This window comes from Fundulus heteroclitus, chromosome 2, assembly GCF_011125445.2.
Source record: "Fundulus heteroclitus isolate FHET01 chromosome 2, MU-UCD_Fhet_4.1, whole genome shotgun sequence".
In the NCBI taxonomy this organism is placed as follows: Eukaryota; Metazoa; Chordata; class Actinopteri; order Cyprinodontiformes; family Fundulidae; genus Fundulus; species Fundulus heteroclitus.
Genome location: NC_046362.1, coordinates 16,566,050 through 16,579,135, shown reverse-complemented (window position 1 = coordinate 16,579,135; position 13,086 = coordinate 16,566,050). Strand labels below are relative to the sequence as shown.

The 13,086-nt window shown below is 45.6% G+C and overlaps 1 protein-coding gene across 3 annotated transcripts; it reads right to left on the bottom strand.

The window, feature by feature from the left end:
• Positions 1-2,317: 2,317 nt before the first annotated feature.
• LOC105932359 (circadian-associated transcriptional repressor) lies at positions 2,318-12,790 on the bottom strand. Of its 3 annotated transcripts, none has more exons than XM_021320966.2 (6): positions 12,626-12,790; positions 9,788-10,133; positions 9,410-9,485; positions 8,262-8,340; positions 5,343-5,469; positions 2,318-3,939 (listed from the first exon to the last, which is right to left on the bottom strand). In XM_021320966.2, exons 2-6 carry the CDS (start codon positions 10,091-10,093, stop codon positions 3,544-3,546), a joined length of 984 nt encoding a protein of 327 aa, XP_021176641.2. In that variant the 5' UTR covers positions 10,094-10,133; positions 12,626-12,790; the 3' UTR covers positions 2,318-3,543. The 3 variants fall into 3 exon arrangements, with proteins under 3 accessions (XP_021176641.2, XP_012726939.2, XP_021176642.2); XM_012871485.3 differs by having other exon boundaries at positions 12,630-12,790; XM_021320967.2 differs by lacking the exon at positions 12,626-12,790 and adding an exon at positions 11,792-11,881.
• Positions 12,791-13,086: the final 296 nt, after the last annotated feature.

Genomic DNA, 13,086 nt, shown 5'->3' with positions numbered 1-13,086 from the left:
ACTGTACGGAGTGAGTCAGAGAGCACTTTTATATAAATAAGCTGTAATGGAAAAAAGGGACATAGGGCAAATAGTCCACAGTGGAGGCTTAGACTGAGTTTCCAACTGTTTTCCAAGATAAGAGATAGAGAACTATTTTTCTGATTTATATTCAACAGTGTATGTTTTTTATGTCCTTATAATAATTGTCAACAGACTGATCCTTTGTCATATAGTCAGCATTCGTAATTGGGTAGGACTACTTTTTGCTATCTAGCTTCAGTCAGTGGAACTTCCCTGCCTAAAAAAAAAACTATCTTTGTATAATGTTATTTAGCTACTTTGTTTTTTTACCTCACTTTGAAATCATTTAACATCTTAGATTACAAGTTAGTTTTAGATGGAGACCTTTGCATTGCAAAAAATAATGATACCACTTAACTTAATTTTGTAATGATAGTCTCAAACTCAAGATGTTTTATTACCTAACTTTCTCCCAGACGTACCTGCACTGTTCATTGGTCTTTATGATTTAGTCACTTCTGATTTCCATTAAAAAGAATACCTATACAGAACAGCTGTATTTATCATGTACTGTATTAGACTGTTTATTTGCCAATGACGTGACATCTGATGGCAAAACGTTAATGGATTTTATTGGATGTAAAGGGGCTGATAATCTGAAAATACAGAGTGGTTTCCAATGCGTTTACTAAAAGATCCATATCTACAGCGTTATTGAGATGTTTATAGGGATTTCTCACATTAAAAAAAAAAACATTTGAAAAAAGTTATATCACATAACTTCATGTAATTAACAGTATGTGTGGTTTAGTATTAATCCTATCCAGCAACATATTTATCAAGTTTTCTGAAATAGCTAGGATTGTCTACAGGCAAGAGAAAGCAGACGAGCTTTGTGAGAATGTGAAGTGATACAGAGTTAGTTAATGTGACTGCACTCTTGAAAAAGCAGATTTCAGTTCCCATAGCAGATCGACTTACAGCGGCCGAAATTGACTGAGCTTGAATCAGTAAATCCTAATACTTCCTCAAAAGGCAAGGTCCATCCAAGTGCCAGGTTTCGAGTGCCCCAGTAGTTGATCCTTGACAGAAATCAGAAAGGAAATGTTGAATTGTTTGCCATTTGCAACTCAAATAAACAGCCAGTATCTTATTTGGCCTAAATACTGGGCTTACGCTGCAAGGACAGAACTTGGGTAGGTGAAACATAACAGGTCAAAAATAGTGACCCAGTTTCTTGGCTAAGGGAAAAGACAAGAAGCCTCATTGCTCTTCGGAAGTGAGATTTTCCCCACCCCTGTAGTTGGAGAGGGCCCCGAGTCTAGGCTGCATTCATATAAAATATAATGAAGTTGGCTAACTTAAACTACAGTATTTGTATCTCTTTCAACCAGTGACACTAAAACACTTTCCTATAATCATGTTTCATTAATAAAAGTAGGGGAAATACATTAGTGTCTCCTAATTTTGTAAGTATTGGTAGATGGCCATCACATCGATCAGTGACCTAATTTTTTCCCAGACTTGCTGCTAGAATATTCCTGACTCAGCTGTAACTTCCTCCTCAGCTCCAAGCTTTGACAACTCAAATGTAAAAAAGTATTTTTTTTACATTTGTAGCTAGCACAGTAGCTAGCACAGGTGGTGCTAGCTGTGTTAACATAGCTAACCTGTAGCTGGTTAGCATCTGCTAACATAGCTAGCAACTGCTAGCTAGGTTAACTTTCTCACTGAGCAAAATAAACTTTTATAAAGTGAATATAAGATGAAAGATACTTTTGTATGGTGTTGTTAATTAAGCATATATTTGGTTAATGGTCCAAATTCCTGTTAATAAAAGTGCCAGACATTATGAAGTTGGATACTGGAAACTTTTGATGTGCTGTAAAACTAAAAATTGTTAATTTTAACATTAGTTGTTTAGTAATCTAGATTTAGAGTTATTCTTTCCAACCCACTCTTTAACGTGAATGGTAGGAATTATTCACTTCAAACCAAAATAGAAGATCAAAATCCATAACCTGGGCTGGCTGAGCAGATACATATCTGACCAAATAATGAGCATGCCATTTTTAGGGGGGTGGGTGGGGGGGCTGACTACATAATAAATCATTTGAGTAAAAAAAGAGGCTTTGTTTTACGGTTTGAAACTATTATTTAAAGCCATGGAAAACTGAACAGCGAAATGTGACAAATTGCAAACTGGCAGAAACAATATATCTTCTTTAAAGAACCCAGAGTTAAACACCGACAGCAACTACCTGTATTCACAGGCCAAAAAAATAAAAATAAAAATATAAATAATCTCAGGCGGTTTGCATCAAACAAATATAACCACGTTTATTTAGAAAGTATAAAATTTCACACTATAAAGGCCACTTTTCAGGGTAAATCGACAACCTTCGCAGTAAGATTTACACAGACAAATCCCTTGTCCCTCTCAGGCGGTCTAACACGGCGTCTAGCTCTGTGGCAAAATAAAATGATAGTAGTTGTTCTACTCCACCACAGCTAGTAGTTGGCAATAATTTACTCATACAGGAAAGATGGCGGGAGAGTGACATTTCCTGATTCCGTTGATCCCACAGAGGTGAGGGTACTCTAAATGCTTCTCTTTTTTTTTTCTTTTTTTTCTTCATCAAACCGGCTTACAGGCACAGCTTGACTTTACAGGCACTGTTTGCCTTCCTCTGGGAGCCTCAGAAAAACAAATCTGCAGTTGACATTCTTTACAATGGCACCAGTCAGGCCACAAGAGCATCCCCCATAGAGAGAGAGAGAGAGGGAGAGAGAGAGAGAGAGCATCCTCTGTTTGTACGGCACGGCCTCGTTTGGCTCAACGCAGACCTGGCCGGGGGGTCCAGACTCTGAGCAAAGTGGTCACATTCCAACTCACTAACCATGACGTGGTGCTCGATGAGGTAGAACAGTTGTACCAAAAAGGATTCATCAATGAAGAGTAGAAATGAGTAACAGTCACATCAATAAACCTAAGAGTGGAGTCATTGGGAGGCGGGGAAGGGGGGGGGGGGGGGGGGGGGGGGCGTTAACGTCACATTTTCAGCCACATTTTCAGCACAACAATATGTAGACCATGTATGGATATCTGGAATAATCCTTCCTACCACCTAACACTTCTCTTCCAGGGAAACCTGCGTTGTTTAAACCTGTGAGCCGGGTGGGAAGAGTCCAGTTCTGACATTTGCTCTGGCTGTCTGCGCACGCGCCGCCTCACCCTTTTGACGCTCACACGCGCCAACTCAAGAACGCAAAACAGAGAAACGAGGTTGAGTCAACAAAAGGGCAAACGAAGGTGGACACCCGTCACGTCAAAGAGACGACGCCGCGTCCGCCGTCGCACCGCTCCGCGCCGAAGACGACTCCGTGACGTCCCCTTTTCTTATTTGAACGTTCCCGTCTATCCTGGAGGCTGGAATGAGCGAAGCGAGCTGATTGGCTCTGAGCAGGGTGGGCCAAGGCGAGGCCGGGGCGAATGGCGGTCATAGCTGGACGCCCCGACCCCGACCCCCCATGTGTGGACTAGGACCAGCCGCTGCCCGTCAAAGCCCCCGTCTCCTTGCGTGTGATGATGCTGTCTGTGGATTTAAGGAGCCGTTCCAGGCAGGGTGCGTTGATTTTGCCCGGCGGCGGGCCCCTGGGCCCGGAGTCTGTCTTATCGCGGCCGTCTGTGCTGGAGGAGACGGCACTGTCCTGCGTGAGGTCCTTGTCTCTGGGCAACAGCGGGTGCCTGGGACCGGCCTGGGCCTCCTCGGCTGTGGGGGAGCAGATAGGCGACGTGTGGAGCCACTTCAGGTTGTTGGCGGAGTAGGCTTCGGGGGGAGTGAGGTCCGAGACCCTCAGGGCTTTGGTGCCGGCTGGAGGATCGGCGCGAGACACGGAGCTCCCAGCCGCAGACGTCGTCGTCGTCGGAGATGGCTGCGAGGGAAGACGGAGACTTTTAGTTCTTTAGCAACACAACATTCAAATGTATAAAAAGTATCTTTTTTCGTCTTGTTTAATCATTTGCTGTGGAATTAATTTAGAAAATTATGCTAGGAACAAGTTCTTTAAAAGGGTTCTCCTATTAGTCTAAGTGAAACTGCAAAAATATTCACTGCCACCCGCAATTACTGACACCCCTGGTATATGTGGGGGGGGGGGGGAAACCTTCCTGTAATAATTTAATTTAAAAATAACTTCAATTACTGCTGTGACTGCAGATGTTTTAAATTAAGGTGAGTAGCTAATTCTATTAGACGTGTCATGACTTATGAGGATTAACACTCATCTGCCTTATTCCAGAAAACGCTGAGACTGGAGGCTATGTGAACGTGCAAGAAGCGGCGATAACTTTCACATGGAAGCAAAAACGTACATTGGTTTTGCAAAATGTTACCCATAAAGTGCCGCTGACATACCTGTCCAGTTTTCTCTGAATTGTTTTAAAAGAACTTATTTTCATTGCTCTTCTTGGCAAAATAGATGAAGACCAGACCGGTTGGATTGAGAGCTTCTGTCGACACACTCGTCTGGACCGGCCCATTCTGACACGAGTCTACATTACCGTGTAACTCTCTGGCTGTACTGCATGTTTTGGGTCGTGGTTCTGCTGGAAGATGAATCTCTGCCCCCCAGTCTCAAGTCTCTTCCTGCTTCTGATAGATTTTGTCCTGTAACTAGCCTCCTCCATCTTCCACCCCACTGTAACCACCCTCCCTGTCCAAGGTAAAGAAAAACATCCCCACAGCATGCTGCTGCCACTGCCACCTTGTGGGGGGGTGGGGGTGTTTCAGGGTGAAATGCAGTGATGGCGTTTGTGCCACACAGGGCATTTTTACAGAGGGTGTAAATACTTTTTTCCCCAAGGTAACAACAACAACAACAGTGGCAGCTTGTGTGGTAACGATGGCATAAAACTTAATCTTTACAGTGACAAGAAAAACCTGCAACTATTCTCCTTCCTTATGGGTGGGTTAGATTAATGTCAGGAATAAATCCGCAGAGGTTAAATGCAAAGGATTCTTCCAGGCGTACTGAGAGCTTGCCGAGCCCAAGAGGGACACTCCTCCAGTTTTATCTTTGCTCTTGTGTCATTGTTCTAAGTGAACCTGAGACTCTGTTTAAAAAAAAAAAAAAAAAAAAAACAGCTTTAAATCCCTCTTTTCTTGTCACAGAGCTGTGATTAAATAACAATGGGTATTTTTGTCTCCCCCGTCACAACGCTGTCACTCCTGGCATCGGCTAATGTCTTCTTGAGGAGCTCTTACACAACAGGGTTGCTTTTTTTTTTTTTTTTGTTTCCTTACCCCCGCTTTTTTTTTTTTTTTTTCAAACCTTACCTTAAGTCTTTTGCTGGGCACAAATCCCTCTGTCTGGGTGGTGGCGAGTCGTTCTGGAAGTTTCACGTGAGGGAACCAGCTCTTTAACATCGCCTCCATTTTCAGAATGATATCAACATATTTCTCCCTGGAGAAAAGAAACGCAGAAAGAAAAAGAAAGACGATGTTTACTTTTGCTATCAAGCATGAATCTTGATCCACAAACAATCTCTCCAACTGCTTCGAAGAACTGCTATCTCCTGATCAGACATACTCAGGAAATATGCAGCCTTGAAGAGCGAGCGCGCGCGTGCGAGCGAGGAAACAAGTCTCGAGTACATTTCTCACATGTTTAGAGCTCACACGTGGCTCGACGTGTAATAGCTCTGCTTGTGTCTAAATATAAACACCAAAGCCACAACGGTGTCCAACAGCGTCATTGTGGAAATAAACTAGATGATGTCGTGGGAGGAGGAGCAGAGCGAGCTCAGAAGAGTCCCGACAAAACCAGATGGTAGGGACGGGATTAACCGACGTCACGTCAGCGTGACCTTCTTGCTAATATTCCTCTTGGAAACATGTAAAATTCATGTGAAAGGAGAACCTTTCAGGAACTGAAAAGGAGGCCGGTTCGATTATAGCGGCTGATTGTGGGGCTGGCGGGGGCCGACCAGCTGGTGACGCGGGGCGGAAAGCAGGAGCGGTCAGACGGAGGCAAGGAGGGGAGGGGGGGGGGGGGGGGAGTCCACCTTCCAGGCTCGGCCCTGGCCGTCTGCAGGGAGGCGGCCACGCCCACTCTTTGTCTCCTGTATGAAGGCAGCAGCTGCTGGGAGAGGTCTCCAATTAGCCTGTGCCAGTACCTTGATGCACCCGATGGAAACACGGCTTAAATATCAGGGGTGCATTCAATATTAACGCGCCTTTGTTTTCTGTAGACGGCAGGAAAAAAAAACCCGGTAGGCTTTCAAACTGAGACGGCCCCCCCAAAAAATATTCATATGTTTATTTGTACCGATATAATTTTTCATGACGCAAAATGTTATTCCAGACTTTTCTCCTTTAGAGGGAGGAGGAGGAGGAGGAGGGGGGGTAATATCATACTCCATTACGCTGTCTGGCCGGTGGAGAGCTAATCAAGCAGACACAAGCGTCCCTCTCCCACCGAGGAGCATGATGCATTTTTAACAAGATGGCCAGCTAAAGAGCGACCGGGCCTTTTCTGCAGGAAATTTATCCTGGATGTGTGTGCGGGGGGGGTAGCAGCGACCCGCTGTGAGCCATGTGTCACGGACATAATGGAGACCACTCAGAAGGCAGACAGTATTTCCGTGCGGCCGGGTGCGCTTTACTCCACGTCCTCGACCAGATTTAAACTCTGGCAGAAAGACGCGGTTCGGGCGTTGCGGGTTTTTCAAGCCGGGTGAAGCTTGTCGAAAAACGAGACGCGTGCATTGGAGAGCAAAATGCAGGAGGAGGGTACAGGCACATACGGCGCTTTGTAAAAGCAGCTTTGCGTGTCTAGAAAGGGAACATTTTGCCCATTCCTATTTGCAGGATCGCTCCAACCCAGTCAGATCGGCTGGGGGAACTTAAGAGCAATTTTAAAGTTTCACAACAGATTTGCAACTCGATTTATGTCTGGGCTTCGACTGAGTCGTTCACACACAATCCAGTGTATGTTTAGGATTATTAACTTTTCTTTTATTAACTTTTCATCCAGAATTTCCTTTTATCTAACTTCATCCCCAATTCCCACCATACATTGTATTTTGCATGTTGATCAAGAAATTAAATTTTGGTCATCTGTATAGAGCACCATCTTCCCCATCATTGATTAAACATTACACTGCAAAAACTAAACTAAAAATAAGTACAATTTTCTTGAAATTAATGTATTTGTCCTTGATTTGAGCACGTAAATAAGATGGTTTGCCAATGGAATGAGATATTCTGAACTTAAAATATGAACAACTCATCTCTATCATCTTATTTCAGGTGCAGTATATCTAATTATCTTAGTTTAGGGGTCAAAATACTCACTCCATTGGCAGATAATCTTATTTAGCTGCTCAGTTCAAGGAAAAATGCACAAATTTCAAGAAAATTTGACTTATTTTTAGCCCTGTTTTTGCAGTATAAACAGGACTTGTTACTGCTTTCTTTAAAAAAAAAAAAAAGGCTACCCTTGCCACTCTCAGGTCTGGGACAGATTTGTGACTCTTGGCCTCTTGGCTTTTTCTCAGATGGATGCTCCTCATTCATGACTTGTCAGGGTACTTGCTTAGCAATGTTTAAGTAGGTTTGCAGTCACACTCCTTGCACGATAATGGATTTAACACCGCTCTGTCAGATGTGTACATTTCTCCTGAGCCGCAAGTGGCTCATTGAACCTTCCAGCAATGGTTCTTAATTACTCAGGATAAAAATGACTAAACAACTGTTTTTTTTTTGTTAAATATATAACAAATGCAGGTTTTTGAAGTTTCGCTTTTGTTCATGGTATAATTGCGCTGAATTTATACAACAGAATGCCAGTAATGTTTTTACATCCATTTTTCTTTCCAATATATTACAAGCTATGTTTTCTTAACATAATTTCTACAAATAACATCCCAAAGAAGTAATTTGTCCTATTGTAGCCAAGGTTGCATGTTTTCTCTTTATTTTACAACCTAAAAATGGTGATCCTGTAGTAGATATACATAAAAAAATTAAAGGTTGCCCTTTTTCAAAAGGTCATGTACTCTAGATGGGTTTTATTTAGCTGGACTGAGGGTTCTTTGGATTGTAAAGGCAGCAAACCCCTGGTCCAGAACATAAAATCAAGTTAAAAGATATTTATGTACGTGGTCGCAATAATCAAGGAGGTATTCGCACTTTTGCCACTGTGTACAGTATTTAGGGAGAAATAAACGAGGCAGGAACGTGGATCAAACTCACCCCATGAAGGGGTTCTGCAGAACACCCATGATCCTTTGAATCCTGTCCATAGCCACACTCTCCTGGAAACTGCTGAGCCCTGGAAAAGGAAGAAAAGTTGCAGCGTGAGGCACGTCAACAACAGCCCCCCCCCGAGTCTGCGCAACAGATGGGATCTGTACGAAGGGAACAGCCTCCCCCCTGCGTCTGCGCTGGGTCACACAAGGTTCGGGTCTGACCGAGAACCCAAAACTAAGCGCTTTCAGAGCTTGTCTGGACACGGCCGTTATCTTCCTAAACGGCACACACGTAACGCTGCTCTCCCAAAAAAAAAAAAAAAAAAAAACACAAACAGCAGCTGCTCCTCCGGTAAAGCGTGGTACGGTATGTTCCCGCTCACTTCTGCCAAGTTTGCAGAGAAGTGTAAAGAGCGAAGTTTCTTACTCTTGCTAGGTAAAACGACATCGACGAGTACTTTATTTATCTGCTGCAATAGCGCGCTCCCCCAAGCGAGCCTTCACCCGAAACGCACTCTGTTGCATAACAAAACGGAGAAGGGTTCATGAATATTTGTGGGTTTTTTAGAGAGTCCAAAAACAATACATGTTCCAGACATCACACTCTTGCATCTCAGGGACACGTTTTTTTTTTTTCCCAACAGAGATCTACATGTTGTCTTTTCCCTCCATTGTATTTCTAGAGAAAACGTCCGGACAGGAGAAACGCCGCTTTTTCACCAACATGCAGTCCGGTTCCAAACAGGCTTTGCTTTAATTTACTGCCGGGGCCGAAGAGAGAAAAAAAAAAAAAAGCAGGTTCCAGATGTTTCCATTATAGGTGCACCAATCACACGGCCAGTTTTGCCTTTTAGCAGCTCTGATTGGTGTCTTTTTGTTTTCTTTAAAAAAAAATCATCCAGATATGAGAGACCCAACATTTTCTATCCATAACCACACCAACCAACCAGCACGTATTTTATCGCTGTATTCAAAAATTATAACTGTCTGTGTGCCTGCAGCACATTTTTCTCTTTTGTGTGCCATAGTTCTCCGTAATTAGAAAATAAAAAAATCGGGATCGGTAAAGATCAGCGTAAGCCAGGAGATCAACCTAGCCAAGTTAAATATGCCGACTGGTATGAAATGACTGGAATGAACTGACTGACTTACTTTCTTTGTATCTCCCCGAACGAAGGCCATTCAAGATTGACGACAGCGGGTGGATGTAGCATTGCAGCTCCACGCACTGGAAACGATAATAAAGATTGATTTACAGTCAGGTGATTGAACATGTGCTTAAAAACGACGTTTGCGACACAGATTGAGTAACAGAAGTCAAAAGGACTTTATTATCAAATGACACAGCTTCCTGAGGCCAGAAGGAGCTGTTAAAGGGGGCGTGTCAGCCTTACTGGAAATGACAGTAAAAGCAGCGGTGAGGGGTTGGAGTAGGGGGGGGGGATCTGGGTGATAGGGCACGTCCTGGTTTTGCTGACACTGTCAACCACCTTCACGGGAGAACCAAACATTAGTCACAGAGCCGCTCACCTTGTTGATAAAAACTTGATCTTTCGCCGAGGTGTTGGATGTCAGCTGCCGCTCCTTGCACTGCTCTCCCGCGGAGCTGTGGGGCCTCTTGCCGCTCGCCTTTTCTCCGCGCTGCGACTTACACGGTCCGGGGGATCCCCTGCCGCCGGAGGCCTCGCTCCAGCCCCCCGCCCTCGGCTCGCCGACGCCGCCCCCGGACGGGGGGGCCTCCCTCTTGGCGACGCAGTCCGCCTCCGGCTCGCTCTCGTTTTCCTCGGTGTCGCTGGCCAGCCAGTCGATGGAGTTGTCCGAATCTGTGGCAGACATCCTCAGCTGCAGGCTCTAACCAGCACTGACCATCACTGACCTGCCGGGAGAGAAGGTTTCATGAAATGGAGAGGTTGAGGAGAGTCGTGGGCGGCGGCGGCGGCGACGAGACGTGCGGCTAAAACATCAACAAATCAAGGCCGGAGCCAAAATAACCACCGGAGCGTCCTTGTTTGAGCACTGTGGGTTAGCTTGGATAACAACAGGAATAATAAAAAAAAAAAAAGGTCCTCCAAGCAAGTAGACACGATTAAGGTCAGAGAGGCTCCAGAGCAGACGGCGGCAGTGAGGCCGCAGTGACCCGTTTGTTTCCGCAGAGGCAACACCTGAGCTACCAAACACAGACCCAGCACGTTCAAACATAAAACGGGGACGGCGACGACCCGTTTGAGTTTTACACATGGCGGGCTGGGCCCAGATCAGGCACGGGCCAGGGAAAGGTTTCATGGCATTCCAAGGTTGTTTTTTTTAAAGTTACAGTTTCAAAACTGCAAAAAATAAAATAAAAATAAGTTCAACCATAGCGTTCCTACGGTCGCAGTAAGGCGAGAGCGACCTGTTGTATAGACCGCAGAGATTTACCCCACCTTCTGCTTCACACTGCCGACCAGATGGCTGAAAGAAAGGCCTGATATCCAGGAAGGGACCGGCTAAGCTGTCTGGTATAAACCTCATATCCCAGAACCACACTGCGCGGAGCGTAAAGAAGCCCCACGCCGGTCGCCCTTATCACGGCGAAGCAGTTTTATAACAGTTGGCAGTTCGTAAAGCAGCAGGCCGCTTACGAGGCAGACGACCCGATAAACAGCCAGCCCAGACCAGACCGGAGCGTTACTAGCTGTGCTCGTCTGAAAGAGTCAGACGGCATAAAAAGGTGCAACTTCCGGCACAATTAGGCACTTGATGCTTAATTCACATGGTGTTGTTTCTCCCTTTATTTACGCAATATAAAAAAAAAAAAATATATATATATATATATATATCAAAAATCAACAGCTGCTCCTTTGTTTTAAATAAAAAGTGATTTTAAAACAGTATACCCTTTGTTTTATTTATTTTTTTATGTGCACATACTGATAATTTTACTCAAGGTTGATCACGGCGAGGAACCTGATAGCCGGCCCACCACGCCTGGATTCTGCCTCCCAGCTGCTGCCACATTCGTCCCCAGACATCGTGAGCCTCCGCCTAGAGGGGGCAGGGGTCTGGATCGGAGCGCTGACCTCTTAGGAGGGGCGAAGAAGAGACGGGATAAAACATCAGCCCCCCTGCCAGCCACTCAGAAAAACGTTTTTTTGCCCTGGACGCCTAATTGCTCGCCGGGGCTTCGGCGTGTTTCCTTGGCGATAAAAAGGAAGTGAGAGCAGCGTTTTTTTTTTCCAGCGCAGGGCTTTCTGGTCAGATTGTCGGCGTCTGGTACGTTTCTGGTTTCCTGTGAAATTTGAGGGCTAGACGAGGGTAGAGGCTCACTGGCTCTTTGTTTTTTTAGGATTCTGATCCTGTGGTGGAAGGGTGAGGGTGGAAGCAGAATCTGACACAGGCCTAAAAACACAAACACACACAGACGCATGCATGCATTTGTTTGTGCATCAACCATCACAGTACCCGGACCAGGACTCAAACAGTTACACAAAACAGGGCTACTAACGCATAACAACACGCAAGTGCAACTCAAACCGGTCAGGGGAAATCTTTCACCTAATCCGGAGCGGTCCGGTATCAAAATCTGCTGCTTCGTGACGCGGGTTCACAAACAGATCCCCCCCCCAAACTTGCGCCGCTGATAAAGAAGTGTCCCAGGCAGAGCTGCACTTGTCCTTTATGAAACAAATGACATGTGTAGCTGGCAAAAAAAAAAAAAAGCTTAGCATCAAGCTGCTGCCAGGACTTGTTTCACCACACATTTGATTTGCTTATGTAATGAAACGACACTATGGGCTTGTAACAAAGATCGATGGCCTTTAAAAACACCTCAACACAGGAGTCCAAAGCATGCACTTCTTTATTTCAGCTAAGAAATTATATATATATATATATATATATACTGTTATAGACGTGACACATTACAGTCCTTATGAGATACACCTGGGCAGGTAGGGTCCCTAAATACAGCTTATGCCCATCAGCTACCAATATAAGGCTTTATTATATCAGGGTATTACCAAGATTAGGAAACGTTGTAATCGTTCACATTAAGTAAAGGAAAAATATATCAGATAAAGTGAGTGATCGGGGCTGTCCGCCTATCAGAGTAGGAGACACAATAGACTTCCTCATCGGTCATAGTAAATTTGGCAGCACGCTGTTCAGACCGCATAAAGCCAGAAGCCGTAAAATAATAATAATATCGTTCAATCTATAGCTTATCAACCATCAGCCCCGAATGTGGACGTCAATATATTCCTGTCACTACGACTGAGGATTTCCTCCAGTATGATTCCCAAGGCAGCAGGTATGGGCGTCTCACCGGACCACAGGGAGACAGACATGCGGGCAGGATCGGCGCGGTGAGACAGGTGGAGGTCTGCCTACCTACCTTCCCCGGGATGCGGCGGCCGGTCGTGTCCTCTTCCCTCCTTTTGTTCGGCTGTGAATCCGGCGAGGAGCGTCGGAGCAGAGCAGCTGATGTGCGGGACGTGTGCGGCGTGTGTGTGCGTGGAAGCAGCGGCCACGGCCAGTGATCAGCCCCGTGTTGCTTCTCCCGAAGCAACGTGTCTGAAGGGGGGGCGGCGCCAGCGCGCTCCGGCTCTTCCATTCGCCGCGGCGCCTGGCCCCGCACGACGAATCGCCTTCGCCGATTCGGCGGAGCCGCGGAGCGATAGGCGAGGCCGGTTTACATATGCAAATGGCATGGAAATGACACAAACACGTGGACACGCGGATCGGTTTCCATTTCGGCAGCCGGGCAAGAAGAAGTCAAGCCGGGGCTGGCCCCTGGTCACCGCACGCTGCACAGGCATCCGGCGTCATGAGCGTCTCGGTGATGATGATGA